The sequence below is a fragment of the Notamacropus eugenii genome, chromosome 4, assembly GCF_028372415.1.
Source record: "Notamacropus eugenii isolate mMacEug1 chromosome 4, mMacEug1.pri_v2, whole genome shotgun sequence".
Taxonomy (NCBI): domain Eukaryota; kingdom Metazoa; phylum Chordata; class Mammalia; order Diprotodontia; family Macropodidae; genus Notamacropus; species Notamacropus eugenii.
In genome coordinates, this window is record NC_092875.1 from 272,714,392 (window position 1) to 272,741,721 (window position 27,330).

Here is a 27,330-nt window from a genome sequence, read left to right on the forward strand (position 1 = left end):
GGTCTTCAAATCCTTTGGTTTCTTGTTCAGAACTTCAAAATTTCTTTTCACATTGTTATTCATCCATTAATCAGCAGGAGAAGTTGGCAGTCATTGTGCTTGAGAAAAGATAAAGGATTTCCAATGTATTTCTGATAAGTTCTGAGGAAAACATTATACCTTTCAAAGGTCATGCTAGGACTACATATAAGCTGCCTTTGTATCTCCCCAAAAAGAATCACCATTACCTACTGTTTCTTTCAACAGCTAGGGTCAACTAGGTGGCATAGTGGATAGAATACCAGGCCTGGAGTCAGGAAGACCTGAGTTCAAATCAGTCCTGCGTGTGTTCATCCTTCGCTGCTGAAAAAGACTATGCTATCAGAGAAATGATGACATGACTTGCACTTGACTTTGTTTTGAGTGAGGGAGGGTTGTGCAGGTTACCAGCCTCATTTCTCCTCCAGAGCTATCTGAATCCAGTGACCAGATATTCATCAGGATGACTGGAGATAACCCAAGATGAGGCAATTGGAGTTAAGTGACTTGCCCAAGGTCACATAGCTAGTGAGTATCAAGTGTCTGAGGTGAGATTTGAACTCAGGTTCTCCTGACTCCTGTACTGGTGCTCTATCCACTGCACCACCTAGCTGCCCATGAAAAGTCAAATATGACTGAAATGAATGAAGAACAGCAATCTCTTTTTCTTAGTGTTGGTAACAGGTTTCCTTCTACTGGCTGTTTAAAAAATTATTTTTATCATTCAATGTAGGAAGGGATGTTGCTAATTTAGAACATCTAAAATTTACTCTTAATGAAAAAAGTCTAATGTCCTGCATTAGGTTTCTATGTCTAATAAATCTAACTTCCTGAGACTTTTGTTAGTCCCAAAGTCCAGACTTCTATTTATTCCCTTTCTTTTCTGTGTCATTTAGAACTCCTGATCTTAGTTTTGACCCCTTTCAACCTCTTTTCTCTTTTCCTCCTCTGTCTTCTCTCATGGATTCCATCTTGTACTGGTGATGAAATGATTCCTCCTGTCTCCCAGCCTAGTTGATATAATCATGGAAAGAGGCAGAAAATAGAGGTAAAGTATACATTATTCAAGTGCAAAGATTATTGACTTTTTGTCCCATAACAAAGTGAGAAGAAATCTCCTTGGTAGAATTGGAAGGATAATTTGCCATTGCTTGGATGAAGATTGGGCTCTCCAGAAGTAGCCTTTAAAATATTAAGCTTGTGAGTCCTGGATGTAATTGATGCAATCAAAGCTTTCCTCAGCTTTGTAGAGCATAACCCCTGTGCTTTGCCACAGGAATAGTGGGTGTTCCTCTCCTTTCTTTCCACTCATGTCATTTGGCAGCAGAGCTACTCACCCAGTGGGAGATGTCACATCCAGCAGAGACAAAAAGATAGATAGATTGACAGATCAGGAATTGGCTCCAAGGAGCATGACCATTGGCAGCAGAGAAGAGAGTCAATCATAGATTCAAGGAAGAATTAACCATGGCTGTTAAGAACTGAGCTACAGAGAAGAACAAGCCCAGAGAGCTCAATTGCAATATGTACCCCACACTGAATCTGCATGGGTGTTCTGAATGAATACGTTATGAGAGAAGGGACAATGGAACTCTGTGCTTCCAGATGCATGAGCTGCCTTGGCTACATGTGTTCCCTGCAAGTATATCTCATTTCTGATATACTTTAATATATCTTCCAAATCTTCCAAATGATGCTCTATATATTTGTTGGAGAGTATACCCCAGTTTTTTGAGGAAATATTGTTTAGTTACTGTCCTTACTATGGAATCTTAGTAAATGCTTTGTCTTTGAGCTAATTATGTCTAAGTAGACTTCTGGGAGAAGAAACTGTACACACACACACACACACACACACACACACACACACACACGCACACACACAAATAAAAAACTTTTTGTTCTCTGAAATAAGTAGGAACACAAAATTCCTTATTAACCTAGCACCTTCTTTTGCTATTCACTTGTCCTGTAATAGTATTCCTTCTCATTTTAGATAAGTTCTCTTGCTTTCTATATCTTCTGCATTTCAATGTTATCTTTTGTAGAATTCCCTGATAACATTCTCTGAAAACTGATATAATTACTTGTTTGCTGAATTTCAGATCTTTGTGGAATGCCCCCTTCAAACTAGGTTTCTGCTGTCCTTTCATTTCTGATAATTCACTTAGGTATTAGCATTTATCACTTGTTACACATTATATTTGCCAGTGTGTTACCATTTCATTGTAAAGGGCAGCTTTCAACATTACTAAGTTTAATCATTGTGATCTTTCAGAAGTTTATCATCACTTATTGCTTAAGAACTGAAAGAGAATTTTTTTCCAAAAAAGAAACTGAAGAGACAAGATTTTTGGATATTTCCTCACATCTTTAAAAAGAGCAAGTTGAATCATAATTCCTTGGTATTCTATTTTGAGTTGTCATGATTTTAAAGTTAAATGGAGCTGATTCAGAAATGCTCTTTCCATAAAACTTTTACTGACATCAGTGGTATTTGATCTGAAGTAGGGAAGTTCCCTAGAAAATTTGCTATTGATTTTCTATAGAGTCCAACGTAAAAGGAAGAACAAGATAGGTTTTCAGACAACACTGTCTATGAAAGACATGATGCATTATAGGAAAATCATTATCAGGGCAGGAAGTATGGTCTTGTCTTCTCCAAATGCTCACCCTCACTTCTGTGAGTCCTGAACAAAATTTACACACCTCTTCTAGGAATCCATAAGAATTTTTCTTCTTTCCCCAAGTACCAACTCTCCTCCTGCTCTTGGAGGATGACCTTATTCTTGCTTTACTGAGGACATTGACACTGACATCAAATTCTTCAGCTCTTATCCCTTATTCCTCTTAGTTTCTTTAAAGTTGTCTTCCTTCTTTCCAAAACTAATACTTCCATCTGTTCCCTTGATCCCATGCCTCTTCTTTTTTCCATAGTCTTGCTCTAACACTCACATAATTTTAAGTTTCTGCCTTCTCCAATATGCCTCTTAATACTGACTTCTCCCTACCCACTTCCCACCCCTCCATCTACTAGCATGCATAAGTTCACTTATCCAAAACAAACAAAAAACAATCACTTTTCTATGGGTTAGCCATTCCTTCACCCTAAAATCTTAATCTCTCTCCTCTCCTTCACCAATAAACATTTAGAAAGAGTAGTCTATATTTATTGCTTCTGCTGCTTCACCATCCATACACTCCCTAGCCCTTGCAATCAAGTTTTTGTCCTAACCACTAAAAAGTTTTCTCCAAAATCAGCAATGACCATTTCATTGCTAAGTCTGTTGCCTTCTTTTCTCATTGTATTTGTTATTTCTCTAGCATTTGACCTTGTGAACTACTATCTTCTTAAAATCAACCTTTCCTTGGCCTCTGTGCCAGTGGGCTGTTACAGTTCAGAGGCAGCTAGTAGTTCAATAGATAGAGCACCAGGTCTGGAGTCAAGAAATCCTGGGTTCATATTTGGCCTCAGTCACATATTGGCTACATGATCCTGCCCAAGTCACTTAACCTCTATCTGCTTTCATTTGCTCACCTGTTAAATGGGGATAATAAGAGCACCTATCTCACAAGATGAGATGAGATAGTATTTGTAAAGTGCTTGGAACTGTGCCTGGCATCTAGAGGTGTATGGGGTATTCAAGGAAGACTAGCACCTCTGGTATAAGAACTTGACGAGTCCTTTTCAGGGCTGCTTATTTACCTTTGGTATCCATCTGTTACCCAACTCTCACCTGTGGCTCCAAGAAGCTGTAGAATTCACAGCAGCTACACCCTAGTAAAGCTGTCTTGGCAGATAGGCTGAACCTAGTTGAGGGTTTGACAGGTCTCAGATCTGTTGGTGAGTTAGGGGGATGTCTACTCCAAGCATATGAAAACTTCTCCTAGTAGAATGGGTAGATGAGAACAGTTTATTCCAATGGCCATTAAGACAGCTGAAACAAGTGCTGTGGAGCACTTAGGCATTGGTTGCTTAGGCATTGAAGATGCCAAGGTCATCCATTGCATCCCAGGCCATCATCAGTCATCCTGACTTTTGTCTTACCACTGGATTTTGTTGACTCTGAAAGAAAGAGTGAGGCTGATGACTTTGTGTAACTCTGCCTTACTTAAATCCAACTCACTAGCAAGTTAAGACATCACCTGTGATGTCACTGGTCCTTTTTGAAAATGAAGGATGAACAGCAACAGGCCAGAACCTAGTAGGCACTCTATAAATGTTTATTCCTTTCTCCCGTTCCCTAGTTTACTTTGTTTCTAAGTCTATTTTTCCCTGTTTCTTTTCCTGAATCTTTATAATTTCTTCCACCTGTTAAAAATGGGGATCCTCCAACTGTCCTTGGCTGTCTTATTTTCTCTCTCTAGACCAATTCCATTGACCATTTCATACACTTCCGTGGTTATAACAATTACTTCCATGCCTATGATTCTCAAATCTATAGTTATTGCTCCTATCACCAATTTCTTCCCAGAACTCTTGTGCTATATTTCCAATATTAACTTCTAGATATCTCTACCTGCATGTTCCAATGACAACTCACATTCATACTGGACTCATAATTTTCTCACTAAACCTTTCCCCTTCAACTTTTCATATCTTTTGATTCTTCTTCCTCCTTTCCCCATCTTATCCCATGAGTTTCCAAGTCATATCAACTCCACTTTAGGAATGGGTGACTGGATCAGTCATTTTCCAAACTCTCTCTCTCTCTCTCTCTCTCTCTCTCTCTCTCTCTCCTCTCCAAATGACTCTTAACTTTCTGTTTGGAGTATCTCTGTTCTTTCAAGCCTAACTCATATGCCAGCTACTCCATGAAGGTTTTCCTTCCTTTTCTACTTTCTCCTTCCTCACACTTCTCATAGTACTATGCTGGGATCTCTTCTATGTATTTTTCATTTATTCTTTTTATTATAGTTATTTACATCTGTATATTTCCTCACTGTTTTTTCATTTATTCTTCTTATTATGTTGTTTACTGTTTATTACATTTACTCACTGTCCATATTGGACACCTCCCAGAAACCTCTTTGGTAGATTTAACTTAATCTTCAAAGAGTCTCTTCCAACCATTCTTCTCCCATGTGTATGTTATCATCATACAAGAATTTTGTAACAGGCTATAGCAAAAAATAACTAGACAGGAATTCTATTAAAGGTGTTTATTAAAGGTGTTTCTGTTCTATTGAGGTGTTTATTAAAGGTATTCCCTGCTGCCATGTAGGATGTCCTAAGCAGAATTCAAATGAGAAAAAGATTGTTTATAGACTCAGAGGTCCTCCTGATGACATCATATCTATTGCATAAAACCCCAGAAATACTAAGGTACCTGCTTAAGGAATTACACAGGTTCTAAAAGAGATAGTTCTAACCACTGACATGGGAAAATAAAGGGATGAGGAATCATTGTTACCCTTAGTATAATATGCAACCCATTAAGTTACTGTATTAGTACTTATATCTTGGAAAGTTTGACATTGTAGATGAATGATGAGTGGGTCAGAATTGAATGGGTACATAGAGCAAGCTGAACTGACTTTGGAAAATTGTACAATATTTTCAATGATCCTGAGCTGTTCCCTGACATGAAAACTTCTCTTTTCAATAACACTGTTCTCTTAGATTATTCTGTATAACTACAAGTCATGAAACATAACTATCTCTAAAGAATCAATATTATGACAGATACAAAGGGTAATGGTGAATCACACAATCATAGAATCTCTGTGTTGGAAGAAACTTTAGAGGCCATTTAATACCACCCATACCAGAACAAGAATCCTTTCTAGTACATATGCAACAAGATGGAATTAAGTAGAATGACAGCTTGTTGGTGGTTGTAAATAGACTATATAACATATTAATAAGATGATTTGTACGTATGAATGATTAAATGAGAAAGTAGATTTTAGGCACTTACTATGTGCTTCCCAAGAACTGTAGGAAGTACAAGGATGCAAATAAATACAAAAGTGAGATGGTCCCTGTCCTCAAGAGAGACTACAAATATTGCATGGTAATAACCAAGGGTATTTTGCTCTGGGATGTAGAAGGGCAATGAGTGGAGCCATAGGCAAGTTGATTGACATGTTTTTTCCAGTATTAATTTGATTACCATTCTCAGAGAAAGAGTGGGAGATGGTGGCATATATGGTAAGAAGATAGCTGGAGGAATGTTCTTGTGATTGGGGTCAATTTAGATAGATGAGTTTATGAGTTTGCCCTCACTGACTCTTCATCTGTACAGTGTCACTCCACAGTGGGGATTCCAGACCTGAATGAATTATGTCTCCTAAGCCATAGTTTCTGGGATAGTTAAATTGTCTGGCTGGAAGTCAAGTTAGTGATATTGAGTTTGATTCAATTAAACAAGCATTTATAAAATGCTTTGCTAGTCACCCAGACACCTAATCCTGCTTCTAGATACTTAACAGTCATCATCCAGGGAGGTGGTTCCTATGGACGAAAGACCTGCCAATCAACTGATACACACAGGGCAGGAAAGCCAACCTAAATAAAGCATCTTGAGAGAGATGCAGTTGGCAACATGCTAGTCAAGTTGAGCCATCTTCACCTTGACAATTATTTCTCCTCAGACTCTGATGGAGAAAGTCCAGGATCCAGAACTAAGAGCCTCAAGAGTAGCTGTGTCCCTCTAAATTCCAGATCCTGCAGCCATCATGAAGAGAGAAATTGCTGTAGAGAAGTGTCTGACTTTCCTCACCACCACCAGCACCAGCTGCTGACCAACAGTCACCAACAATCCAATTCAGTTCAATAAGTATTAAGCACCTGTCATGTGCCAGGCATTGTGATAAGTGCTGGGATGACAACAGAAAAAGAAAGACAGCCCTGCCATTAAGGACCTTCTGATCTAACAAGGGAAGACAACATATAAAAGGAAAATGGAAAGTCAGGGGTGGAGAGGAAAGGTTAATAGGGAGTTATCCTGGTATGGGAGCATCTTGTTCTGTGGAGTTCAGACCAAGTTTTAGACCAAGCAGAGCTACTGGTGGAAAGTGAAGTAAGTTGCAAAGTCCAGATCCAGCCTCACTCTATAAAGGAAAGCTTTAGTTGGAGTTTAGTGTTCCAATAGGCAAACAGACACAAGAATTCTAAGAGTAGCAGCACTCCTGACACCACAAGTCAACTTGGCCTTCACAGTCATCATTGGAGAGGTGGTACCTGTTGCTTGTCCTCACCAACTGATAACCTGCATGAAGCATCAAGGCACCCTAAGGGAGCGAAAGAAAATAGCCTATGGCAGTACAGTCAAACTGCCATCACCATTGCCTTGATAGCATCTCCTCTCAGATACTGATGGAGACAGCCCAAAGAACTTCTGGAATAACAATGCCTGTACTCCAATATTCACAGCCTTCATCCCAGGAGGTAAGCCATTGTAACAGTAAACACCCCAACATGCATAGGGGGGCTTATTACTACAGATTCTTTGGTCTGCTTCTCCAAAAGGAAAGGCAACTTTTGATGGGCTAACAATCACTTTAATCAAGCACAGGTATCAGAGAAATCAAAATAAAAATTTCAGAGAAAATACAGAGAAATCAAAAGTCAACAGACAGAGCTTCCAAAACTATCTGACCATTACATACATATACAGTTACCAGAGATGGAAGCACCAACATCTGCATTTTCAAAACTGGAGGGCTCTCACAGGTGATATAGCCACATCTATCAAAGACTCAAAAGAAAATTTCTGTTACCAAAGTCCTTGGCACCTTCAAATGTTTCAACATTGGAAACTGCTATAGTTTTATTGATGGAAATGACATTAAGGAACATCTGCTTTGTCACTCTACCCTACGTACCATGGGGCCATTCCATGAAGCTAAAACCTTCCATATGTCTTTCCTTCCCCCTTAAAATGTTAGCTCCTTGAGATGAGGGATACTGTTTTGCACATAGTAATCACTTAATAATAGCTTCATTTCTTCATTCAGTCATTTGTGCAGACAAAATGAAATGTATGAAGTGGAAAAGGAGGTGGGCCAGTCATGTAGGAAAAGTGAAGTATAGTCATGCAGACCATTCCTGACATTTGCACTGATATTCACAAAATATGTAAAGGAAGCTTTCACATTGAGGAAATGTTCTATGGAGCATATATGACAGGATATAGACAAAAAGCACACTGGATAAGAAAGAATGTGTGGGATATAGATGATTTACATTGATAAAGGCAATGGGAGCCAGCTAGGTAGCACAGTGGATAAAATTTTGGACCTGGAATCAGGAAGATCTGAGTCCCAACCCAGAATCAGACACTTACTAGCTGTGTGAACCTAGCAAATCACTTAATCTCTGTTTATCTGCTTCCTTATCTGTATAATGGTGATTGTAATAGCACCTGCCTCCCAGGGTTGTTGTGAGAAGCAAATGAGATCGTAATTGCAAAATGCTTAGCACAGTTCCTGGCACATAGTAGCTCTATATAACTCTCAGCCATTATTATAATTATATTTACACTGATGAAATAATAAGAACATCAGCATTTAAATGTCATTCTTCCCTATTAGATGTTAAGCATCGTGAGATTGAGGTCTATGTCATGTCTATTTTTGTATCCTCAGCAGCTAGCATGGAGCATTACATACAGTAAGCTCTTAAATGAGTGTTCAGTTGAAATGGAAACCCCCTACATTGGTCATTACATTATATTAATTTGTTTCTACTGTCATGCTGTTTTATAATTGGTCTTGTGTTAGGATCATGTTTGTTCCCTCTCCGCAAATAGACTGTGAATGCCTTGAGGGCAGCTGACTTGTCTTCTTTTTCTTACCAATCAACAAGGCTTTATCTAGTGCTCTGAACATAGAGAGTACCCCAAAATATGTTTGACTGATTACCTGAGACCTTTGTTTCCTGAGCATTGGACCAGCTAGGTGACCCTGGGCAAGTCTCTCTTGCTCAGGTTCCACATCTATATAATACCAATAATGATAGAAGATGTTATGATGAGACAACATACTTGGAAATAACTTTCAGAGTAGAAATACTAGAAAAATGCCAGGCATTTTTCTTATTATCAGTATAAAATTGTTTCAGTAAAGTTTAAATAAATGAAATCTCCAACCTCAGAACTTTTAGGGGAAATCTTTTTAATACTTTCTGATATAATGCAAAATTATCCAGACCTTGACTAAAACAGAGGCAAAACATAAGTTTTTCAAGTTTACTTTGTTTTAATAGAATAAATGCTTTCTTCCCCCACCCAAAATTGAAATTAAATGATTTTTTAAAGGAAATAATAATTTCTCATTGTCTTTCATGATAATTACAGGGACATATTCCCAAATTTCCCACCAGTGCTCTCTTGTCCTAATGATATTAACAAGTGAGAAGAGATGATATGATGGGATGCACCTTCCTTGGTTAACAGAGGCTTTCCCTAATCTTTTGTACTGAGCCCTCACTCTTCTAATTTTTTTCTTGATAATTGTATCTTATTGCAGCAATGCTGCTTATGTTCTTAGAGAATTCAATTAAAACAAATCTCCTGAGTTCATACATCTCATTTGTTCCTTACTTTTCTAATGGCAATATGGTGAATTTCTTCATAATGAAACAAACCTTTTTATATAGCATCCCGTATCCTAGACTTAAGAGTCGAAAGGGACCTCAGAAATTATATAGCCCTAACTCCTTCATTTTATGGAGAACATACTGAGGCCCAAAGAAATTAAGGGACCTTAGGATCATACATGTAGTATGTAGTCAACCTGGGATTTGAACCAAAGTTCTCTGACTCTTTAGAGCCAGTACTTCATGCTGCCTACTGCTGCAAGGATACACAGTTTCCTCTCTCTGCACAAGATTTTCCTCTACCAACAGGGGTCATTTCTCTTCCCCTCGGTCCATAGTTTCATGAGTTGATTTGTTCATAAAAATTCATCATCTGGTGGCTACCTCTGTGGTAAGCCAATCAGAGCTTACTTGGGCTGGTCCTCTGATAATAGATGTGCAGTCAATCATCAAGGTCATATTCAAAACCTTTCCAGCTTGATAAGACCTACCAGAATTTGTACTCCAACATAGATTTTGAGAATCCCTGGTTTCCCCTGGACCATAAGGAGGCACCAAACTAAATCTTCAAGGGAGGATTTACATCAAAGAGCTATGATTTTATGTATATGTACATATACATATACATATACATATACATATACATATACATATACATATACATATACATATACATATACATATACATATATATATGTTTATCACACAAGGATAGGGACTAGACCTGTGATTTATTTCATCAATAAAAGGGCTACTGGTGATAAACTTATTCTATGAAAGCAGGTCAGAACTTCTTTTCTTCAATTTATAGTCTTAGAGTTACCTTAAAACTCAGAGAGTTTTGATGGCTTTCCTAGGGTCACACAGACAGTATAGACCCAAAGTGGGGCTAAACTTGTCCTTCTGACTTTCACATCTCTCTATCCACTATGCCACACTGCCATTCTTTCCACACTACACATAATTATTTACCCAGTTCATGTAAAGACCTGTCATAGGCTAGTGAGAAATGGTGATATCACTTATTTTACTACCTGCATATCAGTCAGTCAGTAAACATTTATTAAGCATCTACCATATACCAGATACTATACTAAGTGCTGGGAATGCAAAAAAGAGGTAAAGGTTAAATAAACTCTGACCTCAAAGAACTCATAATCTAATGGGGTATCTAAAATAGAAGACATTCAGTATTTTAGTACATGCTGGGAGACAGTTTTATGGTACAAAGTTTGGGTACTATGTGAAGTGCCAGCCAAGGGAATGCCAATATGTACAAAGCACAGTGATTTGGAACCCTTCAGGAGGCATTTCTGGCCAAGATACAGCTGGCGGCACAGTGGATAGAAAGGTGAGCTTAATCTGGCTGTGTGGCTCTGGACAGCTGGCTTAACTCTTGTGTACCTCAATTTCCTCTGTAAAATGAGAATAGTAATAGCACCTACTTCCCAGGGTGGTTGTGAGAATAAAATGTGGCAATTGTTGTCATATATTTCATTGTATCTTAATGTAATTTTATTATAATAGAATTGTACTGTAATATAATAATAATAACTGTAAAACATGGTAAGACATATTGCCTGGCACATAGCACTATATAGATGTTAATAATCATGATGATGATGATGATGATGATGATGTCTGCCTCAACGGGAAGCGTATCAATACTAGCAAAACTGTGACATTTGCACTAGACTGGAGAATGATAAAGAAATCTGATGAGAAACTAGAGATAATGATTTCTTCCACACCAGAACTGCACAATAAGTTAGCCACAAGAAACCTGAGGGCAGTAGGAAAGAATAGCAGCCTGCGAAGCTAAATGTAATCCAAAATTAGGGAGAAAAATAGACCCTTTGGAGGACTTTCAAGCATCTCTAATGATCAGAACTGAGTAGGAGCTTTGAAATACAAATACAGGATTCCAAAGAAATCTAGAAAAAATGCAAATAAAAATAAATGTATTTGTACAATTGGAAAGAAATGTTTGAAGAAGTAGTTCTAATGTTCTGAGGGGAGAAGAAACATAGTCTCTTCAGAACCTTATTGTCTTCAAAGATTATTGAGTGAATTAAACATGAAAAAAAAACCCCCAAACTCTGGAAGTCTTGGGGGTGGATTATTTCTTTTCTGAAGGTTTCAAGAAGGGAAAAGGAAGAGTAAAAAGAGGAATATACTTGGGTGAAAGAAGAAGAGGTGAAACTTGCTATTTTTCATAAGTGAAATCTGACTATGTAAGCATGTAGGAATTCAGGAAATAAGAATTAGATTTGCAGAGGTGTGCTAGTAAGTGGATTTCCATTAAAATATATTAAAACACATTTCAAAATTTAATCTCCAGTGTTAATATATTTGCCACCACTTTCTTAATTCTAAACAGTTAACAGAACAATAAATCAAACCATACTTTTTAGTACTTACTGATTTCTACTCTAAATACTCACCTTGAAAACTGAACAATCAATTCTCCCAAGTCATTCAGCGCTGGCTCCAACATATCCCTGGAACTTTCCTCTTATCTCAAATGGAAGGAGGATTGACAGCAAGTCAAGTCAACAAACATTTGTTTGGCACTTACCATGTGCCAGGCATTGTGCTAAATGCTGGGTGTACAAATGTAAACAGAAAGACTATTCCTGTTCTCAAGGTACTTACATTCTAATGGTAGAAGATAACATATAAAAAATTGTGTGTTTGTCCTTCATTGCTGAAGAAGACCATGCTATCAGAGAAATGATGACGTGGCTTGCACTTGCCTTTGTTTTGAGTGAGGGAGGGCTGTGCAGGTCACCAGACAAAGCCATCTGAATCCAGTGACCAGATATTCATCAGAATGACTGGAAATGACCCAGGATGAGGCAGTTGGGGTTAAGTGACTTGCCCAAGGTCACATAGCTAGTGAGTATCAAGTGTCTGAAGTAAGATTTGAACTCAGGTCCTCCTGACTCCTACACTGGTGCTCTATCTACTGCACCATCTAGCTGTCCCTAATGTATTAAAAAAGGCTAAAAAGAAGGTAGGAAAGAGATAAAGGTTCCTTGAGAAGGGGTATTGTTAAGATAGTCCAAGAGAATCAAGAGTGTACCTGGAGAAATTTTACACACACCCACACCCACACACATACGCACACACACACACACTGTTTTGTGTAGGGAAATACGTCAAATTACAAAGCAAAATACTTGATCTTAAAGAGGGAAAGCAAAAAAGAAAAGAAAAAATTAACAACCTAGAATCCAAAGTGCTGTCTCAGGTTATCTGTTAGACAATTGCCCAGTGAAATTGTGGTATGTGAATGTAATGCAATATTACTGAATCATAAGAAATGACAAAGCCCAACTCCAGGAAACACTGGGTTGTATGAACTGATACAGAGTGAAGTAAGGACAATCTAGACAAAGATAACAGCAGTATGAAGTAAAACAACGTTGATAGACAATACGATGGTTAATGATCTTCTCTTAGGATCCGCAACGAAGAGTGCCACCCACCTTCTGACGGAGAGGTGATTGGTGTGGTACAGAAAGACATATATTTTTTTGGACATGGCCACTGTGTGGATACATTTTACTTGAATGTGTATTTGTTTAGAAGTCATTTTTAATTATTATTTTCAGTTAATAGAGGTTGAGGTTAATAAGAGCTATGCTTAAAAAAGAAGACCCTTGAAATACTTTTTATAAGGTACAGAAGAAAATAGAAGGAAAGTCAGAAGGAAGAACTGATAAGCAGGACATGTTTTGAATTTATTATATTCTTAAAAATCCAATTGATATAAAATATTCATGGTTCCAAAGAGCATCTTTTGTGTGTGTGTGTGTGTGTGTGTGTGTGTGTGTGTGTGTATGTGAAAATGTTCTTTGCTGGGGGTGAGGTGAGCAGGAATGCAGGTGGTTAAGTTCTGAATAATTCATGTTCACATACATGTACAAAGGCCAAGTGTCCTTTTTATGTCCTTGAGAGATTCCTTTCTTGGTTTCCTTGCTGTCTGTGTGATCTTCCCCTGCTAGCTGAAAGCTATCTTAGGTTCTTATAGTGCACCATCACACTTGAGCATTTATTGAGGAATTCACAGCTGTATAACGCTAGTGCTTAGTTCTAGAAAAAATATTATGAAACATATTCAACTTTTATTTGTTTCTTTGTTTCCCTTTAATTTCAGGTGACAATGCAGCATTTAAAGAGCAGGAATACCCTAAAATTTGTGGCAAACAAGTGGTTATCTAGAATCCAAGGAGATGGAGATATTGTCTGTGAGCTACCTGTAGAAGAAGATGGAAAAGCCATTTTCCCAAGTGTGTTGTTAAACTTCAACAGTGCCTGCTGTATTTCAGTTTTTTAAATAGCTATTTTATTTATTTCTGGAATAATTAGTTACATGATGTTAGTTGTCCCAGTGAGAAAGGCAGTTATTTTTGTATCAAGTTGAAAGTTGGACACAGTGAGAGGTAAATGTTCTACAGATTGTGCCTGAGTCATTGGCCATTCTAGGATCAGAGCTAATTAGAGTTCCTGAGTGTTGAACCTTTTCTTATCCATTGGCAGCAATGGTGAAAGGTGGAAGGTGGAAATTTCATGACATTACTTTTCATACCTCAAGTGGGTCACCATGCTGTTAGGTTATCCCTTACCTGAAATATCTCATTATTACTAAAATCACTGTAAACTTTAAATCGTTGGCATAATAACAGTGCTACTCTCACTTTCAGAAGATTATAAAAGTGGCATGTGATTATCATTTATTCATTCATTTATTAATTCTATTTCTAAGACGTAAACTCAGTAGGAGCATTTTTTCTTATACATGAAAGTCCAATGTATGAATTAGGTCAATGCTTCAAGACTTTCTTTCCCCTACACATTAATCAATTAATCAGTGGGATATATGAAGTGTTCAAAGTAGACTAGCACCTCTGATATGAGCACTTGACAAGTAATTTTCAGGGCTATTCATTCGTCTTTAGTGTCCACCTGCCACTCAACTCTCACCTGTGGCTCCAAGAAACCGTAGCATGCACAGTGGCTACACTCTGGTAAAACTGTCTTGGCATATGGGCTAAATCAAGTTGAGAGGACAGACGGGTCTCAAACCCATCAGTGAGTTAGGGGAATGTTTACCCTAAGCACAAGAAGTCTTCTCCTGTAGGAATGGGTATATGAGAACAATTTACTCCAGTGGTCGTAATGGCAAGTGCCAAGGTCATCCAGTACATCCCAGGTCATCACTGGTCATCTTGACTTTTATCTTGCCACTAAACGTCAATAATTTTGCAAAAGACAGAGAGAGGCTGATGACTGCACAAATCCGCCTCATTTAAATCTAATTCATGCACAAGTTAAAACATCACCTGTGATGTTATTAGCAGAACGAACAACAACACCATTAATCAATATATAGAGATTTATTTATAAAGAAAGTTTTTCCTGCATATGTTTTTAAGTAAAGTAATTTTAATTCAGGTAGATTATGAGGATAAGGGAACTCCAGATGAGGAATCTATATACACAATGCTTTCACAGAAGTCTGAGAATATAGAGTGGGCCTCTTATCAGTTCTCTTCAGTTTGTATAAGTTACTAAGCAGATTGTTTTTGCCTTCTCTCTGCTTTGGGTTAATAGTAGTAAGATACCATGTTTATGTCTACACGGGCCAATTGAAGGAAGCAGAAACCACATCTGCAGTTTACCTGTGTCTGTATGGAGAAAGAGGTGACTCCGGTGTTAGGCTTCTCCACAAATCAGATATGCCAATAAAGTTTCAACGAGGTCAGGTAAGTCTACATAATTACTTTCTCACCATCTCAGCAATATTTCTGAAAGAGACCACTTTTCAAATGTCAGTATTTGATGCAGTGCTTTGCTTTGGTTTTCCAGTTAAAGCTTCTTTTCAATATAGGTTTTCCCTAACATGACTTTCTGACTCACTCTGTCTGAAGGTTGTTCTTGAAAGAGCAATGAAATGCACTGAAATGTTAATGAATTATGGAACAAAGAAAATAAGAGCCATAAAAATCAGTGTTAATGATGAGAAAGGGGGAAAAGAAGGGGAAAGGGCACTAGGGAATCCTAGTATGAACATGCTCAGTCAAGACTAAAAGGCACAACAATTGTTCCAAAATTTCTAGTCACAGGAGGACCATTTATGGTAGCCTATTTTTCAAAAAAGCAATTTGAACATGTTATGTTTTCAGTGCTTAAAACGACTTACCATTTCACTTTTCTCCTTTTATATGACCACAAGTCATTCCTAAATATATTTTCTGAGATGTTACAGAGGAGTCAATGATAATGTAATAAGAAAAATATATTTACTTTCTTTTGTCTTGGTGTTGATTGAGAAAAGGCTCTGTTCATTCATACATGCTGAAATTGAGAACATGGATTAATCTTCCCAAAGAAATAATTTTTAAAGGGAAGGATGACCAAGTTTAGGTTAGAACTTTGGTTCTCAATTTTGTGGGCTCCATGAACTATCATTCAGCAGTGTTCAGAAAACTATCTATGTCTTTCATTTACATCACAAAATAAAACAACTCGTTAGAATAAGAGGAAGATAACTACTTGGATGAGATTCAAACTAATGTCTATATTCTATATAATCTATATTTAAGTCTGACATCATTTATCATAATGCAAGTATGGAGTTACTCCACATCAGAACCAATAAATTACATTAATGTAACATATATACAGTATATGAAGATTTACAAGATTTATATATGTATATCACATATGTAAACATACACATATATGTGGATAAATATATGTTTATTCCTTTCCCCACTTTTGTTATAATAATGCTTTTAAGTACATATTGGGGATGAGAGAAGAATAAACATTTATTGAATACTTTCTTTGAGCCATACACTATGATAAGCACTTTACAAATATAATCCCATTTGATCCACCCAACCATTTTAGGAGATAAGTGCTATTATTATTATCATTCCCATTTTACAGTTGAGGATACTGAGGCAAGACAGAGGTTAAGTAATTGCCAGGGTCATGGAACTAATTAAGTGTCTAAAGCTAGATTTGAACTCAGGTATTCCTGACTCCAGGTCCAGTACTCTGTTGTCTGTGGTACCACTTGTACAATCACACTCATTTTTCAGAACGTAAAACAGAATTCAAGGAGGGACTTGCTCAGTAAGAAATGGCTAGTGTTGGACCTAGTCAAATTTCTTGACTCCAAGTCTCTAGCCCTCTTTTCCATGGTTCTGTTTTTACCTTTGCTCAAATAAAGCTGGTCTCACTGAATTTTCATCCTCCCTATTGCCCATTTACGATCTTATGGGATCCAATTTGTTATTTGGACAGGCCATCTATTGTCTTTCATCCTTGGTATATGCCGGTGCCTTTTTACATGATATACTACCTTGAATACATCTTTCATTCCTGACCTTCTTCAGGGTTCCTCATTTGTCAAGTGGCTGTTCAGAAAGGGACCAATGTGCTCCCCTCCTATCCATTCCCCTGCCAAATCCTTTACATATTTTCTTTCTATTACATAGTAGGTGATGACAAGCTTCTATTCTTAATTTATTGTGGACTCATATTTTGATGCAAATATGATTATGGGCAGTACTGTGATCATCAAGCATTTCTGCCCAAATCAGTATGGATTTCTCCCTTACTGATCAACATTATTCAGATATGTGTGAAATTAATTCAGTTGGCTTTACTTCTTCTGGTTCATTTTCCAGTCATACTATTGGGGTTGGTGAATAAGATACCTGTATTCAATCTTTCATAAATGTTTATTAAGCACCTACTATGTGCCGGGCACTATGCTAAACACTGGGAATGCAAGAAAGGCAAAAGTCAGTGTATTGATAATACATTTTTGCTTATTGTTAATGTAATTGTGCTTTTGAATGGGAAGGTCTTTCCCATCCGTTAATAGGCCTACGTGAACTGCTTAAGTCACATGGAAACCTGACTCACATGAATCTAATTCACATGGAACAGGAAGGGGTGGAGCAGGAAGGGTAGAACAGGAAGAGGCAGAGCTAGAGCAGAGCTGAGAGGAAATTGGTCAGAGCAGTCAGAATTGAGGGAGAGAGGAGACAGATAGCTAGACTGTGAGTGTTTGTTCGAGGGAATGCTCTAGCATGGGGCATGTTGTCTTCTGCATTGTTATTATGTATAGATTTTTGTTACTATGTTGGATTTGGCTTTCTGGTGTCTGAATATGTGTTTTAGTTCTGTCTTCCATGTGGAGAGTTTGTGGTATTTCACAATTCAGAATTGCGCTGGCATATTCATAGCTGCTGTGGGCGCTATGAGTTTTGCAGTGGTGTTGCAGTCAGTCTCTGCCCAAAAGGTACTCACAATCTAATGGGGAAATCCCCAAGCAAACAAATATGTATGAACAAGCTATATACAAGGTACGTAGGAAATAATTAAGAGAGGGAAGACACTAGAATTAATAGGGATTTGGAAAGGCTTCCTGAAGGAGGTAGGATTTTAGTTGGGACTTGAAGGAAGTCAGGGAAGTCAGTAGGCAGAGATGAGGAAGGAGAGCGTTTCAGGCATGAGAAGAGAAAAAATACTTGGAACTGAAAGATAGAATATCTTATATGAGAAACAACCAGGAGCCTAGTCACTGGATTAAAGAGTACATGACTAGGGGTAGGGAGAGGGTGTAAGGTGTAAGAAGATTGGCTTTGAATGCCAAACAGAAGACTTTATATTTGACCCTGGGGATGATAGGGAGCCCCTGGAATTTTTTCAGTATGGGGGTAACAAGTTTGCATCTGTGCTTCAGGAAAATCACTTTGGTAGCTGAATGGAGGATGAATCAGAGTGAGGAAAGACTTGTGGCAGGCAGACCCACCAGTCAGCTATTGTGACAGTCCAGGCTTGAGGTAATGAGGGTTGCCCCAGAGTGGAAAGAGGTAAAAGCAATAGGCCTTGGCAATAGATTGGATACAGGGATAGTGATGAGAGATATGAAAAGAAGATGATACCTATGTCACAAGTCCGTAGGTCTGGAAGCAGAGTGGTGCACGTGACGGTGATAGGGAAGTTTATTCTACTACTTATTTGTTCTCTACAGGATGTTTAGTTTTCATTAGTTATCACAAGTCAGTTATGCATTCAGAAATGTCTGATATTATTAATGTGACTACCATGCAAGTCAGTTCACCAGCATTTATTAAGTACTCACTATGTTCTAGGTCAGGGGTGGGGAACCTGTGACCTCAAAGTTACGTGGTGGTGCAGCCTTTTGACTAATTCCAAAGTTTACAGAACCAATCCTTTTATTATGGGGATTTGTTCTGTGAATTTTGGATTTAGTCAAAGACTACACTAAGAATTTGAAAGAATAGTTTCAATACCATCCAAAGACTCATATTGGGTGTCAAAGGTCCCCCATTCAGACTATCCTTTGAGAACCAGTTTTTTAGCAAGTCATTATGAATTTTAAGACACATGTCTTTGGTAAAAAACTAAGAAAATGAACAGATCCTTTTTTTCCCCTTTAAGCAATTAGTAGTTAAAGGTAATCGGTTTTTGTGTTCAACCACAACTTTGATGTCAGTCTCGTTCACGTTTAAGTGTAGTTGGTATAATCAATAGGCAACCAGCCTTGGTATTTTGCATATTTTTGAAAATAAGCATGCATACTGACTTTCAGGATGGCGTGGATGGTAGATAGCTGTTTGTAATGCTGGAAGGATATGAATTCAAGACCCACCCCTAACACAGTCTGGCTTTGAGCAAGTCATTTAACAATTCAGTGTTCCAGGTAACTCTTTGACACTCTGACTTGCCCAGAAGGGGCAACAAGTTGCATTAGTAGAAGGAGTGTTCTCATCTGGGAGTTTCATATTCCAATAAAATTATATTTCCAGTCCTCTGCCTTCTGTTTGATTCACCCTTAGGCCAGGGTCCTAAGAATGCTTCTCCAGCTCTGATTCCTCTCCTCCAGATTAGTTTGCCAGATTCTGTTGTGCACCTTTTGGCAGCAATGTCTTTTTAGCTAGTTTTCCCTTTGTGTTTCTATGCAGCGTTTTGTTCATTTATCCCTTTTGTGACTGACTTATTTACCATTATATAGTAGATAGACTGCCCTAGTGTAAGGGGAAGTGAGCATATAAATTTGGTAAAAACTTTGTAGAGACCTGGTGCTGTAGAAAACAAATGATGTACCCATGGGGCTTGATGGTAGATCTTTCGAGATTTAGCATCAAGGAGAGGAAAAACTCCTTTGACATTTATGGATGCTTTTATTTGATTTATGTAATGCAAAGAAAATGGCTTATGAGTCTCTAGATCATGTGCTGTCTTAAAGCAGGAAATCGAGAAAATCATTTGTGGGGACCATCAAGGCATCTCACTGCTCTCTTACCAGAAGGATGTTGGCCTAGATTCCATTGGACCAACTGCTTTTCACCATTATTTATTATATGCTTCTGAAGTAGCAGTATGATTTTAGGCTACAAAATGATCACGTGGATGTCATCAATAGATCTGAGTTCTAGAAGACTCAATTCAGCTCCTCTGAGAAGTCCACCAGTATCTCTGGCCTACTATGTCTAGTTGTGTCTATAAATTAACAGTAGTTATTGAGAATAGTTACCTTATCCAAGGATAACAGAAGTAAACATTTCATGAATCAATTAGTGTAGTCTGATCTATGCAACAGCTGAGTGAAACATAACAGGTTCTATCTAGTAGTTAAATCCCCAAGTGGCAAACACAGAATAAAGTCAGTTTAATTCAGTCTTTAAAGTCAGGAACACTTAGAAATCTGACTGCAGTTGTTCAGCCATAGTTTTGGAGCTCCAGCACACCTTTCAACTGCCCAGGCTTTATACATCTCCAGAAGCACTCAGTAATACCCTGCTGGGGCTACCATTTGTGTTTCCAGGACCCTAGCTATGGTAATGAAGGACAGCAAGAAGAGGCCTTGGTTAGCCTGCTGGCATTATAAATGAACATTATTGTTAGTGAAATTGTGGGAGACAGGTCATCACATTATCAACAGTGACTCCTCCTCTTTATAGTGTATTTTTCTTCATTCTCTACAGACGTCTCTAGTTTTATTCCACTGCTGCAAGTTCTATTTTTCTCTTTTCTGCCTCACTGTTTGCTTTTATTATCCTCTTAACTCTGGGTCACATCATCCAGTTTGCTCTTTGAATCCACATCCTAGAACCCAGAAGGATTCTTTCCCAGGGCTCTTTTAACTAATTCCAAACCAAAGCAACCCATTCCCCTTTCTTTTGTCCAGATATGGCCAAGCTGTCTTCTGTCTACAAGCCACTCAAGTAAAGCCCCTACAGATCTCAATCCTGCTACAATAATTAGAACCTACTCTCCAAAGAACTGTGTACACTCTGGGGGTTATCTGAGGCCTCGCAGGAAATAAAGAAGTGGCTCTGGAAGTGGGTGTCCCCTTGTATCCACCTCATTTCCCCACAGTCACGATTCCAGTTCCGACCCTCTTTTCCCCTCACTTGCATTATTGGATAATCCTGATAGCTTCCTGTCCTCTCTTCAGTTTGTTCTTCACATAGCTTCCAGAACTATTTTCCTCAGGCAGGGGAAAGATCAATGTATTTGGAGCCAGAAGCCCTGGTTCACATCCAATCTCTTGATGTTTACTGTATGACCTTGGTCAAATGATTTCACCTTTTGCAATCTCAATTTCTTTGTCTGAAAATGAGGGACTTTTACAAGGTGCCATTGAATATCCTTTCAAGTTTTAAATCTATAATTCTATGGTTCAACAAATCCACATGCACTTTCATTAATTTTGGATGGACAAGAATCATGAGGCAACTGTATTTATGAGGCAGGGTAAATAAAGATAGGGGCTGAGGCAGACAGTTACTAAAATCTTTGAATAGACCTTTTATATTTCGCAATTACTGAAAAGTACCAGGAATGGCTTCATTATGTTCAAAGTAGAGGACATGGAAACCAGAGTTCATTGTGCTTCCCCAGAGTTGGTAGAGGCTTTCTTCAATGCTAGTCTACTAAGTCCTGGGAGTTTGAGTTCCAGAGACATGTCCTAGTAGAGGAGATTGATTTCTAAAATCTAGGTAACTCCTCAAGACAAACAAATTTCATGTGGCAAACCATTGTCTTAGGGGATCAAATACCGAGGTTAACATCAGGATGATTTGAGCTCATCTTAGACATTTGGTAGCTGTCTAACTCTGGACAAAGAACTCAACCTTTCTGTGTCTTTGTTTCCTCATACATAAAATGTAGAGGATGGATTGAATGGCTTCCTTCCCAGCTTTAAGTGATTCCATGCTCTTGTGATCCAAATTTCCTTTTAACATGCTTCAGAAAAGAAATATGAAAAGGCAGACTTGTTTTAAGCCCAAGTCCTGATCCAAGTCTTGTGTATACAAAGAAGAGAATAGCGGGTATTATAATCATGTTTAGGCTACTGGGTTGTTCTGGTGATATGATGAGATAATTTAAGTAATGCCTTTTGCAAATCTTAAAGCTCTAATGTATATTAATGTGAGCTATTATTATACCTGACTCCAAGGCTGGTCCTCCATGCTCCATGCTTTGTTGTCTTTTTTTAATGTTATAACCAGTGCATTATAACTTCTCAGGAATCATCTAATAGAAAAGAATTCTTGATAACATCCCTCACTCATCAGGCTTTAGGAGCTACAAAAATGGAGTGTGCATTGACACACACGCACACATGTAAAATTTCCTGTTCATAGCTAAAATGAACACCTACCACTAACTGTAAGCTCTGAGGGCTGTTCAGAAAAGTATTTCCTGGACTTCTTCCTAGGAATCATTTTAAGGTAGTCATTTTTTTTGTCAAAAGATTATAAGGAAGTAGCATATGAGAGAATTCCTTCCATTAAAAATCAGGATAAATTTTACTGCAGACCCTCATGTTTCTATGTGCGACCTCTGTAGAAATGTCCATGGATTTTTGATGTGTCATTGATCGTATTTAAGATTGAAGATGGAAGTGTCCTTTTTATATAGAAAGCTGAAGGATATACTACAGGGTTATTTACAGAGAAAAGCAAGAACCAGTTCCTTTTTTATAATAAAAAATGTTCCCACATCCTTTGACTTGTAGTAGTTTTCATGGAAATTGAATTGCGGGTTTTCTCTTCTTTAAGTCAGATTGTGGTCAGCCTGCCCAACTCTAATAAGCTGCTTGTCTCTGTTAAAATGGTTTTTGTCACTGGAGGCAGAAGTCCAAAAAAGGGAGAAGTCATACATGGTCTTGTTCACTTCAACTTTTTCGCATTGAATGAGAAAAGTGGGGAAAGTCTGGCCAAGTAAATAAATGAGCAAATGAATAAACAAATTTTATATGTATGTATATATAAAATATATATGTATGTATAAATACATGTATATATAAAATATAACATATATACATACATACACACAGATATATACATACATAGTTGTGTATACATACATATATGTATATACACACACATATTCTACTTGTGTGTGATGAAAATGTAATTTGCTTACCTTTCTTTTGTTATTGCCACACTCTGTTAACCTTAGTGACATGAGCTTCTGTGTTCCTTGGGCTACCATTATTGCTTGCGTTTGTCATATGCTTGACCTTTGTTGTTTCTGGGGGATTTTTTGGCACCTCTTGTCCAGGTTGATAAGTTTCAAGTGGAAGCCGTATCCCTTGGGAAACTGAAGAAGGCACTGTTGCTTTGTGAGGCCACTGAACTGTCTCAGTACTGGTACTGTGAGAAAGTCATTGTCAGAGAGCCAATGAAGGAATCAGAGTCCATATTCAACTGTGAAAGGTAAGGTTGACCTTATAGTATGATTCGCAATCTTTCTCTTCTGAGACATGTCATTCACTTAGAATTACATTCACCTCACAACTGGCAACAATCTACAAAACTGTTTGATTTGTAAGGGGAAAGGTATCTTTTACATTTTCCATGATTTAATATTTTGATGTAAATAATAAAATAATGATTTAATATTCTGGCACTGATAATTTAAATTAGTGATCTCCTGGTTATTATTGAAAAGAGAGTAAAATATCCCTTCATATCTTCTTGATGGAGCAGTGCACAATGTGCTTCAAAGCTGTAGGAACAGTGTCACTTAAAGCCCGAACTCTTCGGAACAAATAGTGAGGATAAATCACAGAAATAAGTTTTTAAATTAAAACCTAACTCATTATCAGAAGAGTCAGTAGACTCCAGTTTTAAAAGAGGATTGTCTTATTGGTGTTCTTTCAAAAGAGGTCATCAGCAGGAAGGAAATGAGACCAAGACAGGAAAAACAGTAGGCTTGGAAAAAGCCAGGAAGATAGACTCAGTAAACAAGGACAGCAGCAGCTGAAGACCTAAGCAGAAATTGGTGCAGCAATGCAACAGGGACTGAGGGAATTCCATTGAAAAAACCAAACCTAGACAGCAGTAAAGAGAATCCTGATTGGCTTATCACTCCTTATGGGCACCAAATGGCATCTTTACTTTTCTCAGCATCTTCCTCAAATCTAGTTCTTCCTTTGTATTCTTGCTGCCATTACACTAACTCAGATGATCATCCTAATTATACTATACATATGTAATATATATAATTATACTATATATTATATATAATATACATATGTAGAGTATAAATGATACTCTTCTAATTCAGATCCTTATTTTGAGATTATCGTTCTTCCTGTTATCATCATCACTGTAGCCATTGTTATGTATCTTCAGTCTGGGTTCCTTGTCCCCAGGTTCTTCCTTTTAATCCCGTACGTGACTGCCAGATTACTCTTGCTAAAGAATTGCTTTGAACTCCCTTACTCAGAAATGTCTAGTGGTTCTTCCTATCTACAGAATAATGTCTAAATTTTTCTACCTGGCATTCAAAGCACTCCACATTCTGGCCTGATTCTCCACATTGGCCTTATAATATAGACAATTATTGGATATGTAAGGTAATAGAAAATGAACAGTCAAGGATGACTGAGGTTAAGACCTTGGGTGATGTGAAGGATGGTATTGTCCTTGATAGAAAGAGAGGCAAGCAGTGTGGGGTTGGGAGAAAAGATGATACATTCTGATTAAGATATTCATCAGAATGATTGGAGATAGCTCAGATTGCAGCAGGAGACCCTGACCCTTTTAGACTAAGATTTTTTTCGGATTCTCACTATGAGTGAGGTAGCGTCCATTCAGTGAATAGGCCTCTTTAATTAAATTAGACAAGGAATGGCCCCTTTAATGAAAAAAAAAATCAAACCGGGAGGGAAGACCCTAAGGGTTGCTGATCAAAAGAGAAACAGTTATTATTTACATTTACTCTGAGCTAGGAGGGCAGGCATCTTTCATTGGTCAATCTATGAACTACAGAGTGAATTGGGTTTAAGGCTTGGTCTTTGAGAAAGAAATCTAACCAGTAAACCCTACCTTAAGCAGGCAAATTTCAGTCACTAAAACGTACTTTACTTTGGGCAGAGCACCCTCAGGTAAGAGGTGAGGGGAGAGCGTTTGTGGTCTAGATAACATAAAAGAAAATTCTTATCCTGGGTGATCAATTGAGATAATATTTGTAAAAAGTGGGAGCATAATGCCTGGCACAGAGTAGGTAATATAAAAATGCTTATTCCCTTCTCTTCCTTTCCCCTTGTCCATAGAAGGCAGAGAGGTAAAAGCTCCAAATGGTTCTAAGGTCTTACTGCAGGATTTCCCAGTGCTTCTGAAGACCTCTGGGAATCTTTTCATTTCCTTAAAGCCGATTCTTACCATGTAATGATATTGGAGAATGAGTAATTCTGCATCACGAACAGCTGGTGGAAGGGCAGGGCAGGGCAGGCAGGCTGCATACTCCCTGTATCAGCTCTGAACCAGGTGCTGTGTCAACCTTAGTATCTCTCTCGAACATCACTGCTACCCAGGAACATTACTACAACCCAAGGCTAGGTTGATTTAGCAATTAGGTGATGAGAAACCCTCAGGTTCTGGCACTATCACCAGGACTGACTATACTCTGGTGATATACACTGAGGGAATGATCAACTTAGAGTTCACTTTTCGTAGGACAAAATGAAAAGTTAAATTATTAGTATTCAGGAGAATCCTCTCAATACTGAACCACCTTCATCCTCATAGCTAGTGTTCCTGCTACTTGAAAGGGAATTATTGATGCCAAAACTTTGAGTCCTTCTTTTCTCCCCTTACCAGAGCCACCACTGACACCATGGGAATCCCCATTTTAAAGGTTGGGAAAGATGTTTTCCTGCAATCCTGAACTGGAGTACAGAATACATTTTCCGTAAGAAAAAAAGTCTGTAGCTGGGATAGGCATAGTTGAAATTTCTGTTATTACTTTGCTTAAGAGATCAAATGTTTTAGAGCAGGAAGGCACCTAACAGATTATAAATTTGTGGAATCATTAAAATAGAAGGTGTCATGGTACAGTGGAAAGAGCACTGACTTTGGACTTAGAGAACTTGGATTAAATCCTACCTTTAATACTATGTGAACTTGGGGGAAGACATTTGAATTCCCTGGGCCTCAATTTCATCATCTGTAAAATGGATTTGGACTAGAAGGCCTTCCAACGGTAGACTCTGATCCTCCAATCTTCTGAGTTCCAGCCTCAGAGGCCATCTAATTCTATCCATACCTGCCTGGGAAACTGATCTATAGCATTCCCAACAAGTGATTATATCCAGCCTATGCTTAAAGATGTTTAGGAAGGGAAACCCACTGTCTCCCAAGGTGACCTATTCCACTTTGGATAGCTCTAATTGTTAGGAAATTTTTCTTTTCATCAAGTCTAATTCTGACTCTCTGGGGGCCAAGCAGAACAAGCATTGTGCCTCTTCAAATATTTAAAGAGAACTGTCTGTTCTTCCTTCACTCCAGTTTTCTTTTTTTCCAGTTCCTTCTATGGTTGTTTATGTATCGTGAATGACTCTTTAATGTTCAGTTCACATATTTTTGTGTTTATTGTAGAATATGATATAAGATGGTAGTCTCAATCTAATTTCTGCAGAACTACTGTCCAGATCTCCCCATAATTCCTATCAAATAGGGAGTTCCTCCTCAAGTAATCCATGTTTTCTAGTTTATTAAACAATGTGTTATTCAATTCGATTGTTTGTGATTTTTCTTTAATCTAAGTCTCTTACATTGATCTGCTTCTCTGATTTTTTTAAACTAATTTTTAAAACTAGTATTTTTTTCTTAGTCCAATAAATTTATTTTTGAAAGTGTACACAAAAATGTTGAGCCATTTCATGCATTTTTAGCAGCTGGAGCACCTCTACTCTTGGTGTTCCTAGTCTTTATTTCTATCTCTATATCTCTATCTATCATTTTTGCTCTTCTTGGAAACTAGCTGAATCAGACCTTTACTAAGCAGTTTCAGGAAGTCCACCTGGGCTAGAGAACCCTGGATCTTCAGTCTTTCTGAGACTAGTGGGATGGTGGTAAGTTTATAGTTGGGAACCTCCTTGCAGAGTTTGTCATACATTGCTTTATCAAACAGAAGCAGATGGTTGAACGTGTCTCACACTTTTGCCTGGGACCACTTCTCCTTATATTTGCCTCCAGACTTGTTCACAGGATCTTTGTCCTCCTTGGCTGAGTTGCAGACATCTTTCTCCTTCTTATCTCCTTGGGCAGCATGGTGAGATTTCATGAACTCCTGCTGCTACCATCTCAAAGCTAAGATGGAAGATCTATCAGCTAGTTTTGATGATTATTTCTTGAGAGTATGAACTGTGGACTAGACATGTTATTTTCCTTTCATCATTTGTGACTGCAGATATT

The 27,330-nt window shown here is 38.0% G+C and overlaps 1 protein-coding gene across 5 annotated transcripts in view; it reads left to right on the forward strand.

Moving 5' to 3' along the window:
* LOC140501243 (lipoxygenase homology domain-containing protein 1-like) overlaps positions 1-27,330 on the forward strand; it is a 680,545-nt gene that overhangs the window by 231,325 nt on the left and 421,890 nt on the right. For all 5 annotated transcript variants that reach the window (XM_072604606.1, XM_072604605.1, XM_072604607.1 and 2 more), the window contains 3 exons: positions 13,725-13,857; positions 15,182-15,333; positions 23,189-23,343. In XM_072604606.1, the coding sequence (XP_072460707.1) occupies positions 13,725-13,857; positions 15,182-15,333; positions 23,189-23,343 (440 nt within the window). The remainder of the gene's footprint in view (positions 1-13,724; positions 13,858-15,181; positions 15,334-23,188; positions 23,344-27,330) is intronic.